Here is a 20,564-nt window from a genome sequence, read left to right as displayed (position 1 = left end):
TGTTTTTGAAACTCTAGGAAATACGAAAGAATGTCACCGAAACGCGTAAGGAAACACGATGGATTAGGAATTTTTTTTTGGTTCTGGTTTGGTATATGTAGAAAACATTTTTGATTAATTAATGCGTTTATTTTTAAAGGAAAAGTAAATTATTTTGGTAACTGCTTAGTCCTGTCGGGTAAAACCCGTTGGTATTGATTGGGTCTTTTTGACCCGTTTGGGCCTTTTCTCTCATTCAGTCTCTCCTTTGCCGGTTTCTATCATCTCTTTCTCCGGTAAACAACACACTAAACCTAAGTCTGATCGAAAAAGCGATCACTTGACTCAAATTTCGTACGAATTATCTACCTGAACCCTAATGGATCATCCAGAAGATGAAACCCACAGCGAGAAACAAGACGACGAGGTTTGATTTCGAGATTACGGATTTGTCTTACTCGATGAAATTGAAACTATCATCTCATACTTTAATTCGTCTGCAGGAAGCTCTTGCTCGTCTTGAAGAGATTAAGAAGTCAGTGGAAGCTAAAATGACTCTTCGTCAAAATAATCTCAATCCTGAACGACCTGGTTAGTTTTTTGTTTTCTGGGGTTTTCATGGAATTTACTATTTAGGGTTTCCACAATGCTTCTGTTAGTAATCATCGACTACTTCAATTTCTAAGCTTGTAATAGCCAATCAGGACTTGAGAGCACATGATTTTAGGATAATTCTATTATAGTTTTGAATCTGTAGTTTGAGTTGTTAATGAGACTGAGTTCTCCTTGTTACAGATTCAACATATCTTAGGACTCTGGATTCTAGTATCAAGCGGAATACAGCAGTTATCAAGAAGTTAAAGCAGATCAATGAGGAGCAGCGAGAAGGGTTGATGGATGATCTCCGAGGTGTTAACCTTAGCAAGTTCGTTAGTGAAGCTGTTACTGCCATTTGTGAGGCTAAGCTCAAAAGCTCAGATATACAAGCAGCTGTTCAGGTTGGCCTTGCTGTTTCCTATCTCGTTCTTTTGTATCTGTATTTACACCTTGTTTCTTATGTTATTCTTGTGATCAACATGTCTTATTGAGATTTTCCGTAGCTGTTAGCTTTATTTTTTTTATAGTTTCTTAATGCTTTCCACCACTTGGTATGTCAAATCCCCTACCCCAGTTTATGTTTCTGTTGAACGATATCTTGTCCTCTTAGTTTAGATGATAGTTGGGTCACTTTTCAGTTTTTTTTTTATTTCTTATGGGGCATATAACGTAGCATACGGCAATACTCTCTGTTCAGAATTTGTTTCAATGCTGATATCCATGTATTTTGGCAGATTTGCTCGCTACTTCATCAGAGGTATAAAGAATTTTCTCCTAGTCTAACACAAGGACTCTTGAAAGTCTTCTTTCCTGGAAAATCTGCCGAAGATTTAGATGCGGATAAAAACTCAAAGGCCATGAAAAAGCGCAGTACCCTAAAACTTCTTCTGGAGCTCTACTATGTTGGAGTAATAGAAGATAGTAACATCTTTATCAATATTATTAAGGATCTTACCAGTGTTGAACAACTGAAAGACAGAGATACGACCCAAACAAATCTGACACTTCTTGCCAGTTTTGCTCGGCAAGGAAGAGTTTTTCTGGGGCTTCCTATTTCTGGACAAGACGAAGATGTAAGTAGGTTTCAAGATCAACTGAAGTTTTACCTCCCTATTTGATGAGCTCTTGTCTGTGCCATCCCTATATTTTCCGGTACTTAGCTAAATGTGACTAAGGTTTTCTCTAGTTTTTCAAGGGTCTCGACGTTTCTGCAGATCAGAAAAAGAGTTTTAAGAAAGCTTTCAACACATATTATGATGCTCTTGCAGATCTCCTTCAGTCTGAGCACAAGGTTAGATCCTTAATTGTTTACCCATGTGCTTTTGTGCAGGAATTTTTTATATTTTTCATATCCTCCCTTTCCTTTTTCTTTTCATTTTGCTAGTTTTCCCTTTTTTCGGTAGTATCTTCGTAATAATTTTTTTTTTTTTTTTAACAGTTACTTCTCCAAATGGAGAAAGAAAATGCAAAACTGGTAAATGCTAAAGGGGAGCTTAGTGAAGACAGTGCATCTTCTTATGAAAAGCTGAGGAAATCATATGACCATCTCTATCGAAATATCTCATCGTAAGTTGACCATTCGTATAACTCAATATAGGTTTTCTGTTCTTGTTGACTCTAGTTGTTGTGGGGTTAATTTCCGAAAAGCTTGGAAATATATCATAACTGTAGTCATTTAATCGATGAGGATATTGGTAGCTTCGTAGCTTTCTTCTCACTGGCCATTGCTTAGATCTTGGGCATGCATCAGTTCATTTGCAAAAATTTTATGATGATTGTGACGTGTTTACCGATTCACTGGGACCCTATAACATTTATGAATTGAAGTTTGGAAGTGATTTTATATATATGGTGTTTATCTTTTCCTCCCACATCTTTGACTGGAATGGATATTTATTTGGCACAGTAATATCTACAATGTCAATATTCATAGATTATGTTTAGGATAATTATTGGTTACTGAGATAAATTCAGTTCTTAAGCATTCTCATCTAATTCAATATACCCCGCATAATTAATTTATGAATTTTTTATGTCCTGGTGCAGTTTGGCCGAATCACTTGATATGCAACCTCCTGTTATGCCAGAGGATGGTACAACTAGGCTCACAGCAGGGGACGAAGCCTCACCTTCTGGTGCTGTAAAAGATACATCTGTCCCGGAACCTATTTGGGACGACGAAGACACCAAGACATTTTACGAGTGCTTGCCTGATCTGAGGTCAGCTTCTATTTATGTTTCTAAGAAACAAAGATATGGGAAAATGTGTAGTTTGCAAGTAGCATTCAGAAAACATTTAATTTTCCTAGAAGAGTCTTGACTATCTAGTTCTGTATTGCGTTACTTTTTTCTTTTAGTTTTCAATTGCTTATCTCAGATGCATTGTTTCTCTAGGGCATTTGTTCCAGCAGTATTGTTGGGAGAAGCAGAGCCCAAATCAAATGAGCAATCTGCTAAGGCAAAAGATAAATCCTCTGTAAGTGAATGACATTCTACAGTATATTCCGTAACTTTGCTTTCTTAAGATATTGGAAGACATTAATTGTTGTTGCTATGTGAGAACGTGCATGGTGTTCCTTTTTGATATGTACAATGAAGGACACTTGGTCGGCAATCATCACTAAATTGTCTAACTTGGAATGACATGATTTGCTTGTTGACAGATTTCGTGCTGCATATATATGTGCGTAGTGAAAAACTAACTTATTGTTATATAGAAAGCCTACACTTTTGATTTAATGCCTTGTTGTTTTTGATCGAAGGAGTCTAGCTCTGAAGTTGTCGAAAATCAACAAACAACTGAAGATACAACAGAGGTTTCTGCTGATTCTGGTAGTATGGCTGATGGATCAAATGCTGAGCAGCCAAAAGAGAAGGAAGAAGTAGAAAAGGAAAAGGCTAAGGATGCTAGAAAGGAAAAAGGAAAAGAAAAGGATGGTGACAAGAAAATGGAAAATGAGAAGGAGAAAGGGAAGAGCCTTGACGTGGCAAACTTTGAAAGATTGTTACAGCGACTTCCTGGTTGCGTAAGCCGTGATCTTATTGACCAGTTAACGGTAAGAGTCCTTGAAATGGTTTTTTACTTGATGTTGTATCTGTTGAACCTCTTTTCTCCATTGTTTATATCTATGGTTGTATTTCCAGGTGGAATATTGTTATTTAAATTCCAAGACAAACAGAAAAAAACTTGTCAAAGCGTTATTTAATGTCCCTAGGACATCTCTGGAGTTGCTAGCATACTATTCGCGTATGGTTGCAACACTAGCATCGTGCATGAAGGACATCCCGTCTATGCTTGTGCAGATGTTGGAGGACGAGTTTAATTCTCTGGTCCATAAAAAGGTTAGCTATATCTGTTGCATTGTCTTAGATAAGAAGTAATGAATTTACTTTCAATACATTTATGACTGCACTTTTAACCTTTGAGCATGACTGAAGTCAATTCACTCTAGTGATGCGATACCTCTGTTCTCAGTTTCGCTCCCAAAATTCCCATATAAAAGGTGTTCAAATGTGATGATGTACCGTCTGATGGAGTTGCAAATTTAATTTTTTGCAGGACCAAATGAATATTGAAACAAAAATCCGAAACATCAGATTTATTGGAGAACTCTGCAAGTTTAAAATTGTACCTGCTGGTCTTGTATTCAGTTGTTTGAAGGTATAACTGCACAACCTAATATGGGTTCTATAGAGATGTTTATTTTCTTGAATTTCTGAACTTATGTTAGGTGCGTATTAATATGTTAAGTAAGTTTCACTTGAATCCTCTTACCGGATATCAAAATGTAATTGTATGGGGACAGATTATCCTCTCTGTTGAAACTTCCCTATTTTGTTTTGCTTTTGCAGGCTTGCTTAGATGAATTTACTCATCATAACATTGATGTTGCTTGCAATCTTCTGGAGACATGTGGCCGTTTCCTTTATCGGTCTCCCGAAACCACACTCAGGATGACAAATATGCTGGACATATTGATGCGCCTGAAAAATGTCAAGAATTTAGATCCTCGTCAAAGCACTCTTGTGGAAAATGCCTACTACCTGTGTAAACCTCCTGAAAGATCAGCAAGAATTTCTAAAGTTCGTCCACCATTGCATCAGGTACTTACTAATCTCCAACTTCCATATCTTTTATGTTTCAATAATTTTCCGTTGCGCAATTGTATTGGAGACTTGATTTTTCTTATACTTCTATTCAAATTTCTGCAGTATATTCGAAAATTGCTATTCTCGGATCTTGATAAAGATTCCATTGCAAACGTACTAAAGCAACTGCGGAAGCTGCCATGGAGTGAATGTGAGCAATACATCTTAAAGTGCTTTATGAAGGTTCACAAGGGAAAGTATGGTCAGATTCACTTAATTGCTTCCTTGACTTCTGGTTTGAGCCGCCATCATGATGAGTTTGCGGTGGCTGTTGTTGATGAGGTATGTTCCTTCCACTATATCTAATAGACTAATAGTCTAATACATATGGCTTTTCATTTTGAGCTGTCTGGATCTGTATATCCGTAAGTTCAGAAAAATCAAAAGTTTCAGAGTTTTACTGTAGAAAATTACTCTGGTCATGGGGTTTTACGTACAAATTGGTTCCCAACAGTTAGATAACTATTACTCTAGATAGTGTTGCATAATTGGCTTCTCCCTGGCTCTCAAGAAAACTATTCTGATTTCTTTTGATGTTTGGTGTATTTTGTTTCTTGGTTATGCCATCTCATGAATTATATTACATACTTGACTGAAATTTTATCTATAGCTTTTGCAGACTTATTCATCTCACATTTTCTTTTAAGGTGTTGCATGTTGTCCACGGCTTAGTATCACATCTGTTATCGGAAGTAACGAGGTACATTGTTTTCACTTGAAGGTACTGGAGGAGATAAGGGTTGGGCTTGAGTTGAATGAATATGGGGCACAACAGAAGCGACTAGCCCATATGAGATTCTTAGGGGAGCTGTACAACTATGAGCATGTAGATTCATCTGTGATTTTTGAGACGCTTTATCTAACTCTTTTATATGGTCATGATACTTCAGAGGTAAGTTAGCCTAAGACTCTTCCAGAGTCAATCGTTTATTAAATCGTAATTGCTCTTCTTTTATGTGTTTTGGCATTTAAAAAATTATAATCATAAGTCTCTTCTCGTGCTTTCTTTCTTTTATACATTCCTCATGATATACAAATGTAGAATACTATGTTGTAAAACTGATTATGATGACATACACTGTGGAGTGATTGAAACCAGAAGTCATTTTTCATATGGAGAGAGAGTTTAACTGCTGTTATTATCTTACAGAAATGCTATGTGTTTCTCTGCTCTGCAGGATCAGTGCTTTACGTTTAATTTTCAGTCCTTCTCTTCCACTGATTGACTGTTGTATATACTTTTATGATGTTAGCAAGAGGTGCTGGATCCACCAGAAGATTTTTTCCGTATCAGGATGGTTATCATTCTTCTGGAAACCTGTGGGCACTACTTTGATCGAGGTTCTTCAAAGAAAAGGCTTGATCAATTTTTAATACACTTCCAGAGATACATCCTGAGCAAGGGCCACCTTCCACTGGATATTGAATTTGACTTGCAGGTTAGTCTTGTATTTTTATCATAGTGGACATGAGATTAGATTTTTTTGTAGAAATTATCCAATTTCCACTTTAAGGGTTCAGTGTATCTGTAACAAATAATGTGTCTTAACTTCTGTCTCAACACAGGATCTATTTGCCAATTTGAGGCCCAATATGACTCGTTACGCAACCATTGATGAGGTCAATGCAGCTATACTTCAGCTGGAAGAGCGTGAACATGCTTCTTCAGGAGACAAAGTCAGTATAGAAAGACACTCAGATACAAAGCCTTCAAACAGGCCGTCTTCTGATGTTATCTCTTCTAACGGGAAAAGTACTGCCAAAGATATTAGAGAGAATGGAGAAGCTCACGGAGAAGAAAGCGATAGCGATTCTGGTAGTGGCTCCGTGGTCCGAGATGGACAGAACGAAGAGTTGGATGATGGAAATCATGAGCGGGGATCTGAGAGTGGCGATGGGGATGACTTTGATGATGGCGATGGGCCTGGATCTGATGATGATAAATTTCGTGTAAGGCAAAAGGTGGTTACCGTAGATCCTGAGGAACAAGCGGACTTTGATCAAGAACTGAAGGCCTTACTTCAGGCAAGTTCAGAATCCGTCTTTTTTTTTATTATGTAGATTGATGCATCTATTTTCTCTTATTTAGTTTGGTGGAAAAACCAGTTTACACTGACGCAAGATGGGACTTATTTGTCCGAATTTGAAAGATCAAGGAATTTGAACATGGTTAAGTACTGATATGTTTTGTGGGTGCAGGAGAGCATGGAGCAAAGGAAGCTAGAATTACGTGGTAGACCGGCATTGAACATGACAATACCGATGAGTGTTTTTGAAGGATCTGGAAAAGATCACCATCATTTTGGGCGGGTAGTAGGTGAAAACGGTGAAGATTTGTTGGATGAAGAGAATGGAGAGCAAAGAGAGGTTCAAGTGAAGGTCCTAGTGAAGAGAGGAAACAAACAACAAACAAGGCAAATGCTAATCCCGAGTGATTGTTCCTTAGTGCAGAGCACAAAACAGAAAGAAGCCGCGGAATTGGAAGAGAAACAAGACATAAAGAGGTTAGTACTTGAGTACAATGAGAGGGACGAAGAGGAAGCTAATGCGTTAGGAACACAGATATTGAATTGGACTTCTGGAGGAAGCAGAGGATCCACTCGAACCGGGGAAGGCAGTGGGAAGAGTGGTGGGTCTCGTCACCGGTTTTATTATCATCAAGGAGGTGGTGGTTCGTATCATGCCCGACGAAAGTAACTTCCATCCGGTTTAGGGGGGGAATTTGATAATCTTGCCTGTGTCAAAAGCGGTAATAGTTGGCTTTTTGCTATGGCTGAAAAGGACAATCACAAGAAACCTCACGAGTTTCAGTGACAAAAGTTGATGAATTCGGCTTCAAATTCTGTAGTGACGGTTAAGTAAATTGCGTGGTGGTATATGTGGATCAGCTTTGTCTTTGTGTGTGACCCTTTTTGTCCAGCTCTTTTGATCCTACTTTCTGAAAATGTGAAAGCTTTTAGAAACATAACGAATATATATATATCGTTATTAGCGCAACCTCATTAAGGTCGTCGTTTGTTGTGGTCATTTTACTCTCAAAGTAAAAAACTGTGCCATGGTTAAATCTTGCATTTATAGATGCAGCATAACATCATTCTCATGGGGAAAAAAAGAAGAAGAGGAAATTACCAATTATATAAAGAAAGAGAATGATGATGAGAAGAAATATTAAGATTTGGTCTTACCATATACGGAAAGGCCAGATTTAGAGTGCAGAGGACGGATAAAAAAGATTCCTTAAAACAAATCTAGTTTTGTACTTTCATCAAATCTTGAGAAAATGGACGGCTGAGATATGCACACGAACTTATCATCAAACTTTTCTAAATTATTGATATCTAGGTGTACTTGGTGATTGCTGAATTGTTTATTTATGTCACAAACGAATGACATGAATAAGTCACACTCTCTCTTCATTAAGGTTTCTATCTCTCTCCCCTTCATATTTATCTTTATTGGACCGACGCTTAGATCCCCAACACGTTCCATTACACTCCATTATTGTATTCATTAACATATCCATCAAAAATAAAAAGATTTTGTATGGTTTTATTGTGGTGCAGAAAATTTGATACCCGATTTGTCTACCAAATAAATCTTCCTCATAATGCATTCATGTTCGGGTGCCCCCACTCGTGATATAAGTTCATAATTTTTCAATATGTAATAATATTAGAAAAAGAGTAATAGTTATTCACAAATTACATAATAGTATTAGTAAAGAGGGGAGATGGTCGCCATAAGATATATTAGAAAAGAGTAATAGTTATACAACTTTATTTGTTCATTTATCTATGTATAAAATAAATATAAGATTGTAACATTGTTGTATACAAAAACATAATATGAAAAAATAAAAATTTAATAGAAAATTAAAATAAATCATGTATAGCATACTAGTTGAAATTAAAATATAAACACATATATTTACTATTCATATTACTCGTTCACCAAATTTTCTGTATTCATATTCATATGAACGTGTATTTACGTACTATTCGGACTATACACGAATTTCCGAATATCTTGAAAACATATAAGAACGAGTAATAGATTGGCTAAGAAATTTTCTGGGTAAGTCGCTCTTATATGTTTTCAAGATGTTCGGAAATTGGTGTTTATACACATGTGTGAATATAGGAAAATAAAATAAAATAAATTAATAAATAGATATGACTGAAAAGTAGCCAAAAATTAATAAATCAGCGTAGACAATCGCACTGAACAACACGCCCCACGTTCTTTTTTCTTCCCTTTTTTAGATAGACGCTCTCTCTAGAGTCACCGGAACAATCACACAAACGACGCCATTTTACTCCTTCCTACAAATACTCATGTTGGACCTCAACCTCGGAATCTTGTCGACACACAACGAAGACGAAGATTGCAAAGTACCAACCTCCATCGTCCATCAAGAAGAAGATTCCATTAATCCCTCAAACGACAACTTGTCTTTAATTACATTCGGAATCCTTAAAAGAAAAGAAGAGGTTGAAATCCTTCCTCCTCCTCCTCCTCCTCCGGAGAGTGTGTTATCCGGCGCCGGAAACGAGTGGTTGAATCTGTCGTCGATGCAAAGAAATAAACAAGAAATGTTGGTGATGAAGAAGAAGAGCCGACGTGGTCCAAGATCGAGAAGCTCCCATTATCGTGGCGTCACCTTTTACCGTCGAACTGGCCGTTGGGAATCTCATATTTGGTATTCATTCATTCATAAACTTAAGTTAATTATAAAAGATTTTCTTAATTATTTGTAAGATTAACATTTGGTTTTGGGATGTATGTGTAGGGATTGCGGAAAACAGGTTTATTTGGGTAAGTAGATGCGATTTTCTATTTCTTTCTTATTATATTAAGGTTAAAACCTTCTTGGATAAGAGAAGTCTAAAAAGAGTAAACCAAATGATGAAAGATTTTCACTTTTTCATTTTTGTCTTCTGTTTGGTTAAAAACAGGTGGTTTCGACACAGCCTACACAGCCGCAAGGTGTAAGAAATAGTAACAGATGTTACATGACATAACACTTGTTCTTTTTTTTTGACATTTTAAAAAGAATTTATAGCTTTAGAGAAATATTAGTTGACTTATATATTCAAATACATAATAGAGCGTACGACCGAGCTGCTATCAGATTCCGGGGACTCCAAGCAGATATCAACTTTATCGTGGATGATTACAAACAAGACATTGAAAAGGTTATTTTTCATGTAAACTTATTGTTTCATATATAGCTAAGCTAATTAATTAATTAGGTTTAGATATGTGTATATATAAAGAGACAGAGAAGTTGGACCTTCGATTACTAATATATGGATATTTTGAATGATATGATAGATGAAGAATTTAAGCAAAGAAGAGTTTGTGCAATCTCTTAGACGAGCGAGTGCAAGCTTAGCAAGAGGAGGTTCTAGATACAAAAACACCCATATGAGAAATGATCACATCCATCTCTTCCAAAACAGGTTCGATTACTCTTCTCGCGGGTACAATTTCATTCAATATTAAGAATGTGGAAGATTTATAAACGTGTTTCAATGAATACTCATAGGGGATGGAATGCAGCAGCAGCAAAATGCAATGAGATAAGAAAGATGGAAGGGGATATTAAGTTGGGTCCCCATAATAAAGGTAATTTATAAATGTAGGGTCACGATTATAAATATGCATACTAAATCATGTGTTATGTCATTTAGGTGAAAGCTAAAACCCCTAATTACAACTTCACTTTGACACATGCATGTTGCACATACACCTTTAATTTGATCAACCAAACCCTAGCTAGCTAGCCTTACCTTTCAGAACCATTCTCGTTAGAAATTCAAGGCATATATATTAGTATATAGATCTTATTCAACTCGATATATTTAGTTTAAGATTAGTTATTGTCGACATTATGACATGATTCACAAAAAAACTTGGAATGTTTTCAGGAAATGAGCACAATGATCTCGAGCTAAGTCTTGGAATATCTTCATCGTCAAAAAAAAGAATTTTGGAACCAGCAGATTATTACATGGGTTTGAATCGATCTGTGATGAGTTTGCATGGGAAGCCGTTGCCGGTATATCTACCGATCACAGAAATGAAACCGTTAAAGACAGTTGTAGCATCATCAGGATTCCCTTTCATTGCCATGAACAATTCTTCTTCTTTGACCACTTGTTTTGATCCATGAGGTGATTACTTTTAAATTTTTTCCCTTTTTATTGATCATCTATTGAATGATACGGAAGGATTATGTGACTTATATATCTCTTTTATAAACCATAGTCTTGTGGAATCAGGAATATGTTCGGTTATTTCATTTAGTGACGAAAATAATCTCGAGTTTGACTCATTTAGATGGTCTAAGGGTATATCTTTTATATAGAGTGCGCTTTGGTTCGAGATGAATTGGTACATTTTACACAATAATAAAACTTCCATATTGAAAATTGGAGGCTCCGATTGGTGACAAAAAAAAGAACAATAGGAACATGAAAAAAAAGGAATGAAAAGGAACAAAAAAGAAAGGAAAATTATCAAAACCAGGAACTAAAAGGAACATAAGAATTGAACAAATGATTATGGTAAATGGTAACCAAAAAATTGAACAAATATTTAACATAATAACTATTAAAAATTATGTATTTTATTTAGTTTATAAATTTTATTTAAAATTAATGTTTTATTTTAATTTGAAACAAAATATAGTATAATTCAAATATTTTATTTTAAAATAATATAAATTTCACTTGAAAGCATTTATTTATTTATTTTAGTATAAATACTAATTTAAAACAAAGTCATAAGATTCATTTAAATTAAAGTTTTGATAAATTTTTTTTTATACATAAATATATAATAAAAATATAGGAATTATTTATGTATAAAAATGTAAATATTATCAAAAAGCTATTTTAAAATTATTTAAAAATTAAAAACGAATTTTAAATTTTTGTTCCTTGTTGTTCCTCTACAATTTTGGGGAGGAACAATTTTGTTCTATCATTCTTTTTTTTTGAGGAATGAAGAGGAAAAATGTAGGACCCACATGTCTGAAAATGGAACAAAAATTCCTTATAAATGGTAAAAAAAGAATGAGGAACAAAAAGAACATGACATTCCTACTCATTCTTTTCCTCTAAATTGGTTACCAATCGGAGCCGGAATATGACCTAAAATAATAATAAGCTATAACATTATACGTAAATCATTCTACTTTGATTTTGAGTTAAAAATCCCTTAAAACTTAATAATTAGCATGCAATTTGTTATGAAAATATTTTTGTCCATATTTCTTACCAAGAGGAAAAAGCCAAATGTATACTCGATGTTCTTAGCATTGGACGGTGTTACAATCCTCCAAAATTGTATATACATGTAATTTTGTGCCAATAATTAAACTAAAAGAACCATCATGTATGTTGTCAACGATGATAATTCCCAAGTGTGAAAGTTATAGTGTAAATACCATGAGTACTCGTGAGGCTAGTAGATTAGTCGATAACATAAGACACGTGCATAATTGCAAACAAACAAATTTGCCGAAAATAGAGTAATGGTTAAGAAAAGAAAAGAGAGTCTTGAATGATTAAAGAAAAGGAAATGAATGGGACACGTCGTCGTTTGTAATTAAAGTACAATGTCGTATAATATCCGCTAGCTTCACCACATTCACTTATTTCTTATCCCCATTTTTCCAACTTTTAGACTTTTTTTTTGGGTTTTTTTTTATAAATAAACGAGACATTGTATGGCCCTATGAGTAAAGCGTAGTAGTTGACAAAATTCAATCCTATTGAACAAAACAGAAGATAAAGAGAATTTACTATCTTTACATTGCAAATTTATACCTAAATAACCCAAAACAGGGGAAGAGAAGAAAAAAAGTGTGAAATCTTGTGTTGTTGCCAAGGTAGTGAATATGTTTGTGGTAATGGATTTAACAAATAATTTAACCGATAGTTTGAAATATTGTGTTGTTGCCAATGCTTTGCTTCGATGTGCCACACTCAATCCAAGCAAGCAACTCTGAGCACACCTTTAGCGAGCAAGGGTATTAAGACCTAAAAGACCTTTGATTTGCTTGGGCCTTAGCCGTAGGCCCAAACTCCTCTCGAGTCGTTCATGGAGATCCATCAGGGACACGTGTCCTTAGACTATTTGTCTATTCATAAAAGATTATTTTTCCCAAATAGTATTTATTATCTTTATGTATTTAAACACAATCTTCGTTATGTTTAATAATTTTCTTAGGTTAGGTTAGAAATTTTATGTATTATACTATGGAAATGTTATAGTTTGCATGAGGTTAGTTTGGAAGATAAATCTATATATACATTTTTGGATCATAATTAGCAAATAAATCCTGAAGTTGAGAAGTATTTACAATGGCATGCCATTAGCATTAATTATTTAGATTTGTTTTATTTAAGTAAAGATTTTTAAATGAAATTCATTTCTCATAATGGAAATGTTATAGTTTGCATTAGGTTAGTTTGGAATTAGATAAATGATTAATTAATTGAAGTTATATATAATGTTAATTTTGAGGGTTTCGCGGGATTCATTCGAACTAATTCTTCTGCCGACAAAGAGAAGAAGAAGACGACGACGTTGGTGAACTCCCCACCAAGCTTAGGCCTTTCGTAACCCTATTTCACGTTTGAGATTCCGGTGGAATTCGCTACTAGTATCTGACTGGAGCCTGAGCTGCGTAGGCTTAGAGAATTCATCCGTGTGTGTGAGTTCTCTAACCTTTGCTTGTTCATGGTGGGCTTTGGTTTCTTGGTTTAGAAGAAAATTGTTAGGGCGAGAAGAAAAAAATGAATATAGAATGAATTTCTCTTAAGGGTTTAGGGTTTTGCTGCTCTAGTCTTGGTTTTTGATGGATTGATTTTGTTCTTTATATAGTAGGTGAAAGTTTGAAGCAGTAGCATAGAGAATGGGAGCAGAAGAAGAAGTGGACAATGTTGAGTTAAGCGACAAAGCTTTGGTGTTAGCCATTAGAGAGGTCCTTGCATCTGTCCAATGTGTGAGTCTTGCACAAATGTTGCTTCTTTCACTTTTGTATATACATATATGTTTCTCTGTGTGTTCTTTAAAAGTAGTTTTCTTTTATTAAATCCAGGGAGACACCGATCAATATAATGTACATTAAAAAGAAATCTGATGGCCATGCTGTGGCACAGAAAGAGGTGCCTGAAGATGTCGATGTTGTGGCTCAGCGAGAGGTTTGTCTTTTTCCTCATATGACAATCCAATCTTTTTGTTTGTTTGTTGTTGCTAAGAGACATCTTCATTTCTCATTCGCTTTGCAGACACTCTTGAAAACTCTATCACGCTCTGTTGCTTGCTTAGATGAAGTTCACCATAACCGGCTTCTTGTACTTGTAAGTTTATTTATTTATTTATTACACACAAACCTGACATTCCTCTGACTTTCATCACATTTCTTGTCCTTAGATTCTTGGGACGAGAATTTGGGATCACATACCTAATGTAAATGTAATGTATGCATTGCTGGACCTAATCGTATCACTGGTACACAGCTCAGCAACTATCCCTCATGTCATCATCAACCATATATAATATCTGCTTAAGGAGCTTAATTAACAGTTTGTGTTTTTGTTCTTTACCATCTCTAGGCCACTACTAGTGGAAAGTATCTGATCTCTTGTTTAAATATGCTCGTATCTAATTTACGTTCGCAACCCCGCATACTCAACAATAAGGAGCAGGAAGTTCTTTCCCGGGTGCACGCAGCTCTTCACAAGATTTCGTATTTAGTTCCCCTTGCTCCCTCAATATTACTGCCCATACTCGCCCAGGGAATGCCTAGCGTAGACGACAAAGACCATGTATGTTTTGAATTCTGTCAATAACAATGTAACAACTACCCTATACCCGTGGTTAACAAAATGACAACTATTTTATTGTCTTGCAATTGCAGCTTGTAGTGCCATATGTGGAGAACTTGTTGAAGTTGGAGAACAGCTCAATCATCGGAAAAGTTGTTGGCAACGGGATTCTTAGGGTTGTAATGGAGAGGTTGCGAGATCTCGATGTAAGTGGACGGAATTTGCTTCACGAATAACTGTTTTTCTCGTACAAGTATAGTATAGCCACTTAGTGAAGTGGCAAGTGAAATGATATGCTTGAATGATCATCTTTGTAGTTGAAGATTGGGTGGGATGATATACTCCAAGATGACTCTACCATAGCCATGTTTGATATGGAACTTGACCTTGCAGTTGAAGGCACTACCAATGAAGGAGAGGAGGTAGGGTTAGTGTGTTTATCTGCTGTTTATGCTGGATCCATAAACTTGGTTGAAAGTTTCAGGATTACAAAATGTTTTTTTCTCTTATATACTATGAAAATTTGGAGAGCTATCTGCCATCATTCATAACATTTGATTTTCCTTTTGCAGTTTTCAGTTCGGTCTCTAAATCAAAATGGAAATGTAGTCTCTAAATCGTTGGACGATTTGATGGTCCTATCTTTTCATCATCTTGAATTCTGCCAAGATGCTGGTCGTCTGGATGAGGTATGTCCCCAAATTGTGCTTCATCAACATATCAATCGTTTCATTACCTTTGTGGTAGATGCGTTCATCTTTTGGGGGTTCTGTTTTTCATGGTTTTGGCGCAGGTGTTTGAAAATCTGTTCGTGTCGTTTGAGAACTTAATTCTGAACACGCAAAAAACAAAAATTTCACAGGTATGCACCGTATCTATCACAGTACAGACTATATAATTCGTCATTCTAGGCTCCTAACACTTTACTTCATTGTTGGCATGAGATGTCTTGGCTTAGACTCATTTTGCTTTCCTCTGCAGTTCCTGATGTTCTATGCGTGCTCACTAGATCCTAAAAGTTGTGGTGTGAAATTTGCCAGTAAGCTGTTGGACATATTTCTCTCCAGCAACAAACATCAAGTTACTAGGTCAGTATCATCTTATCCTTCACGGTAAAAATTTCTCTGCAAGCTAATACTGTTCTCTAGTCACCAGACTCACCACTTGTACATGGTTTAGGTTTCTCCCCTTACTAAACAGGACGAATGCAGTGGCTTATCTAGCTAGCTACTTGGCTCGTGCAAAGTTTTTGCCTACTTCTTTTGTGGCTAGCATGTTGAAAAGGTAGAAAGAGACTGCTAAAAAACTGCTAAAAGATGATTGTTTCGATCTGATTCAAGTTCCAGTTTGTTGTAACATTGTTTCTCTCGTGTCCGAAATCCTAGATTGGTGGATGAGTGTGCGGATTACTGCAGAACATGCAATGATGATGTTAGGCCTGAAGAACATCAAGATTTTTATTCAGGATGTCAGGTATAGTCCATGTTTAGAACCATCTTATTGCTTTTAATCATTAGGAATTTTTTGTGATATCATCGACGTCTCTAGTCTCTACTTATCAATCATCTCTACCCTTATAAGTCTCAAAGAGTTTTATTTGCCTATCAGCGGCTGGAGTGATACACAATTATGTCAAGTAGTGACTTAACTTTGTTACTTTTCTGTGACTGTAGGCAATCTTGTATGTGCTATGCTTCCGAATGAGATCAATCCTAGCTGTTCCTCGCTTCCTATCGCAGCTTACACCATTGGAGTCGGTTTTTATCTCACAAACTAGACCCGTTGAAGGTAACTTATACTATCACACATACAATAGCTCTGAACCAAAGTATCAAATGCATTAAGCTTGCACCAACTTTTTTTTTGTGTGTGAACAGGTGTGCCTTCCATCTGTAGTTTCTGAGTTCCTTAAACAAGCCAAAGCTGGTGGTATGATCATTGTCTCGGAAGCCTTCATTTTTGATGACCTACCCGAGTCTGAGCTCTCTCGTGCTTTTGGTGGATTCTTCCCGTCGACCCATGCTTGTTAGAAAGCTCTAACAGGTTCACTATCTTAACTCTCTCTCTTATTTTCTCTATTACTTCTATTACGAAGCAACATGAGAAACTTATAGAAGCTTCTTTGACTCATTTGATGATTTACCCTGATTTCAGCTTTAATGAAAATTCTAGTGCATGTCTTGAAATGAGATTGAAATCATTACATAACTTTTACTCTATTCCTCACCCGTTTGCTTGTAAATCTTGAAGTGTTATCTCTCGGAACTTCATCTACTGGTCAGAGGTGAAAAAGAAGACTTATGATGAGGATGAGTTTTTGCCGGAAGTCATAGTGTATGGAGATACAGAGAGTGAGGAGGATTGTGATGATGATGATGTTGTTCTTGATAACGAGGTGAACAAGATGTCTACAACTCCTACACACACCTTCATGCGCAAAACAGAGAGACTCTTGAAGATGCCTTCGAGGATCAGTCCATCAACTAGTTCTCGTGAATCTCTCTGATTCTAGTGGAGAGGAGGCAATTTTGCAAGCTACGGTTCCTAATACAATCTTTTTGCAAGCCTTTAAAATCTAAAAATACGTTTCTTTATTGGACTTGGTTTTGTATGCAAGTTTTGATAAATTTTGGCATCAGTCGAAGTTAGAAATCGATCATAGACTGCAATTAAAATAGGTTATGGCATTGTATATGCGAAATGGATATTTACAACAGCTAATACCCATCTAAGCCCATAGTTTACCTCTGGTTTAGTCATTTGAATTAGTGGAAGACATACTTGAGAGATGTCCAGTTCAAGATCTAGTCCGATTCAGTACAACAAACAAGGAATGTCACGCAAACATCTACAAGCGCTTGCGGCCTATGGCACTGGAATCATTCATAAGAACAGAGAGCAATCAGATCATGAAAACGACGTTCGGAGTCCTGCGGGAGTTACACCAATTCCAGAGGACAACATCCTGCTCCCATAACAGGATTTAACTGAAAAGAGTTATGACAGTCTCCTTTTGTATGCCTTCTAAAGATCATAAGGCTTGAGAAACATTTATTTTTTAGTAGCTCGATCTCATCTCAGGAGAAGCCAAGCTACTAATCTTGGCTGCAGCAGGAGGTTTCTCAACTCTTCCACTCACGAGTAAATTGAATATAGTATCATCATGTACAAGACCTTTCTCAAGCATCTCATCATGAACTCTAAAAGCCTCATTGAGATTTCCTTCTCTATGATGTCCTGCGATAACAGTACTGTATATAAGCACATTTGGAGTCGCATCTTTCTTCTTCATCTCCTCTAACATCTTGCTTGCTCTCACAAACTGTCCCTTCTTACTAAGACCGTTGACAAGTACCACGTACAGAATTTCATCAGGGACAATACCCAAAGCAAGCAACTCCGAGTACAAATCAGAGGCAAGAATTAGATTTCCGTCTTTTAACAACCCATCGATCATCGTTGTATATGTAAACAGATCACAACTTATCCCGTCATTCACCATTTTCTTGTACAAGTCAATTGCTGCATCCATCTTTCCCAGATTACGGAATCCTGAAATCAAATTATTGTAGACAGACACATTTGGCATCAATCCTAGTTCCAGCAGTTCAGAGAACAGAGTATATGCGGTTTTCATGTCATTCTTTTTACAGAACCCGTCTATTAGTGCACCGTAGGCTGGAACATCAAGTTTCAAATCCTTGCTTTTCATTTCGTGTATCATTTCAAGAGCTAGATCCATTCTGTTACTTTTGCAGAATCCATTGATCAAGCTGGTGAAGGTTACAACATTTGGGGATATACCGTTTTCACTCATCTCTCTGTAAGCTTCTACAGCAGAATCGGTGTCACCTTCTTTGAAAAATCCATCTATAATGCTATTGTAACTCGTGCAACCCATGGAATAGCGCTTTTCTTTGATCAAATTTTGCAACATCTCTTTGGCTTTAGATGTCTGACCAACTTTGCACAAACCATTGATGATCGTATTATATATGACTTCATTAGCTTCGAAATTGGAAGCAATCATCTGATTGATGACTTCCCAAGCATTCTGTTCATCTTGATTCTTGAAAAATCCATCAATCAAGATGGAATAAGTGAAGTTATTCGGTTGTAGACCCTTTTCCAGCATTTCCGAAAATATTGAACGAGCCAAGTCCATGTTTTTCATTCTGCAATGAGCAAGCATCATGTTATTGTAAAAAACTACATTCGGCTCAATCCCTTTGTTTTCCATCATCCTCAAAAAGCTTGTCGCAGCATCGACCTTACCTTGCTTGCATAACAATAAGAAAATCTTGTTACACATGAAACCGTGCGCAATCCAGGTTTCAAAACTGTCGTTAAAGATTTCTAGTGCCGCTTCTGGTGATTCAGCTTTCAAACATCCTTGGATCATTTTGTGGACAAGAACAGATGAAGGAGCAATCCCTACAGATTTCATCCGCTTGTAAATCTCAACAGCTTTCTCCATCTCCATATTCTTACAAAACCATTCGATCATAACCGAAAACATAACTTTGTCCGGAGCCAGCCCTTCCTCCTCCATTCTATTAAAGAAATCCAAAGCCTTACCCAACTCATTCCCATTGCAAAATCCAGTAATCAAACTCGTTGCAGCAATAACACTCATCGGTATCCCAAAACCAACCATCTCATCCTTAACCTTCACCGCCTCCTCCATATTACCTTCCTTCACACAAGCCACAATCACACTAGTATACGTTTCCTGCGAGGCCGGGACACCTCCCTTCTCCCTCATTTCTCTCAACAAATCCAAAGCCATAACCAAATCCTTCATCTTACAAGCAGCTTGAACAGCAAGACTAAACAACAAACCATCTGGTTCTGCTCCTCTACTCATAACTCTTCTGAAAATTTTCATAGCCTCTTCGGGCTTTCGCTCTCTCAAACTAGCTCGCATCAACAACTGCGTCGTAACATTATCACCAGCAACACCAATCAAAACCATCTTATTATAAATCTCCTTAGCTTCATCTATCAAATTACTTCGAACTAAAGAGCTTAAAACATTGTTCACATATGGAACAAAAGGAACCACATTTCGATCCACCATCAAATTAAAGCAATCTACAGCATAATCCATTCGCCTATTTCGAATATAAGCATTCAACAAGTAATTGAAAGCTCGTGAGCTAAGTTCAAAATCAAACCTTTTAGACGAATCAACCAAATTGTTAACCATTGCGCTTGGAATTAGCGTTGGATTGCTTGAAACGAACATTACGAGCAAATTGCTGGCACGATCGTGCGTGTGAGGAGAGCTAAAGAGAATATGAATGAGTACCCAGAAGACATCTCCACCTTCACAGAGACTACGTAAAGGCTTGACCCAATTGCAGTATTGAAGAGCTGAGACTGGGTCGTTTCTACGACCTAGAAGCACTTCGATTACATGAGCGTCGTCCACATGATTGTCAGTCTCAGAGGTTGAAATTAAAGGTGAATGATTTGGTCCAGAGGCTTTATGAGGAAATTCTAGTTCTGAGAAGACTTCAGTGGTAGAATCGGAAATGTCTCGACTTTGATTATCCGGTGGATGGAGAAATCGATACTGTGAAGAAATGGGTTTAGGGTTTATCAAACGATGGAGAAAAAGAGGTGGACGGAATCGTTTGGAAGCCACGAAAGTACTCATTTTTTTCTCAGCTTGTAGAAAAGAGGATCGGAGAAGAAGAAGAAGAAGAAGAAGAAGAAGACGAAAGTCTCTCTAAACCCTTCCTTTAACGTCGTCGTTTGGTGTCCAGCCTTAAACCCTGTATAATAGTCTCGGCACCAAAACTGTGTCGTTTTCGTTTATTTTTGTTTTCCTTCTTGATGCCACTTTTTTTTTTTTTTTTTTAAGTTGTTGGACAAATTCTTTTCAATGCATTCTCAATTTCTCATGTAGTATAACTGTAACAAGTACAGTTAACAAAATAAATTTATTCCCACAGTTACTATTATTAAATGTGTTTTTTTTTGTAACAGTAT

At 36.5% G+C, this 20,564-nt stretch overlaps 4 protein-coding genes across 5 annotated transcripts; 3 read left to right on the top strand and 1 right to left on the bottom strand.

The window, feature by feature from the left end:
- Positions 1 to 144: 144 nt before the first annotated feature.
- Positions 145 to 7,789, top strand: LOC9317706 (regulator of nonsense transcripts UPF2). 2 transcript variants are annotated; one of them, XM_021028107.1, is made up of 17 exons: positions 145 to 406; positions 483 to 570; positions 775 to 977; positions 1,311 to 1,649; positions 1,772 to 1,867; positions 2,015 to 2,142; positions 2,623 to 2,796; positions 2,971 to 3,052; positions 3,339 to 3,632; positions 3,721 to 3,918; positions 4,136 to 4,237; positions 4,429 to 4,680; positions 4,789 to 5,007; positions 5,447 to 5,617; positions 5,979 to 6,164; positions 6,292 to 6,750; positions 6,925 to 7,789. In XM_021028107.1, exons 1-17 carry the CDS (start codon positions 359 to 361, stop codon positions 7,420 to 7,422), a joined length of 3,537 nt encoding a protein of 1,178 aa, XP_020883766.1. In that variant the 5' UTR covers positions 145 to 358; the 3' UTR covers positions 7,423 to 7,789. The 2 variants fall into 2 exon arrangements, with proteins under 2 accessions (XP_020883766.1, XP_002881640.1); XM_002881594.2 differs by having other exon boundaries at positions 147 to 406; positions 1,763 to 1,867.
- Positions 7,790 to 8,863: 1,074 nt separating this feature from the next.
- LOC9317705 (AP2-like ethylene-responsive transcription factor SNZ) lies at positions 8,864 to 11,062 on the top strand. Its single transcript, XM_002881593.2, has 7 exons — positions 8,864 to 9,424; positions 9,515 to 9,540; positions 9,681 to 9,711; positions 9,833 to 9,920; positions 10,060 to 10,187; positions 10,274 to 10,353; positions 10,656 to 11,062. Exons 1-7 carry the CDS (start codon positions 9,060 to 9,062, stop codon positions 10,898 to 10,900), a joined length of 963 nt encoding a protein of 320 aa, XP_002881639.1. The 5' UTR covers positions 8,864 to 9,059; the 3' UTR covers positions 10,901 to 11,062.
- A 2,133-nt stretch (positions 11,063 to 13,195) lies between these two features.
- Positions 13,196 to 17,226, top strand: LOC9315856 (RNA polymerase I-specific transcription initiation factor RRN3). Its single transcript, XM_021029606.1, is given in 18 exon segments — positions 13,196 to 13,741; positions 13,838 to 13,857; positions 13,859 to 13,940; positions 14,028 to 14,099; positions 14,173 to 14,250; positions 14,355 to 14,567; positions 14,660 to 14,773; positions 14,885 to 14,989; positions 15,140 to 15,256; positions 15,361 to 15,429; positions 15,549 to 15,655; positions 15,747 to 15,851; positions 15,953 to 16,040; positions 16,241 to 16,327; positions 16,329 to 16,355; positions 16,445 to 16,571; positions 16,574 to 16,610; positions 16,818 to 17,226. Coding segments are annotated over 18 exon segments (1,794 nt in total). The 5' UTR covers positions 13,196 to 13,651; the 3' UTR covers positions 17,074 to 17,226.
- LOC9317704 (pentatricopeptide repeat-containing protein At2g39230, mitochondrial) lies at positions 17,211 to 20,438 on the bottom strand. The gene has a single exon (XM_002879742.2). The coding sequence runs from the start codon at positions 20,227 to 20,229 to the stop codon at positions 17,626 to 17,628; it is 2,604 nt and encodes an 867-aa protein (XP_002879788.1). The 5' UTR covers positions 20,230 to 20,438; the 3' UTR covers positions 17,211 to 17,625.
- Between the last annotated feature and the right edge of the window lie 126 nt (positions 20,439 to 20,564).

This window comes from Arabidopsis lyrata (genome assembly GCF_000004255.2).
Source record: "Arabidopsis lyrata subsp. lyrata unplaced genomic scaffold ARALYscaffold_4, whole genome shotgun sequence".
Lineage (NCBI taxonomy): Eukaryota > Viridiplantae > Streptophyta > Magnoliopsida > Brassicales > Brassicaceae > Arabidopsis > Arabidopsis lyrata.
Note: the sequence above shows the minus strand (reverse complement) of the source record. Positions and strands in the feature narration are given on the sequence as shown.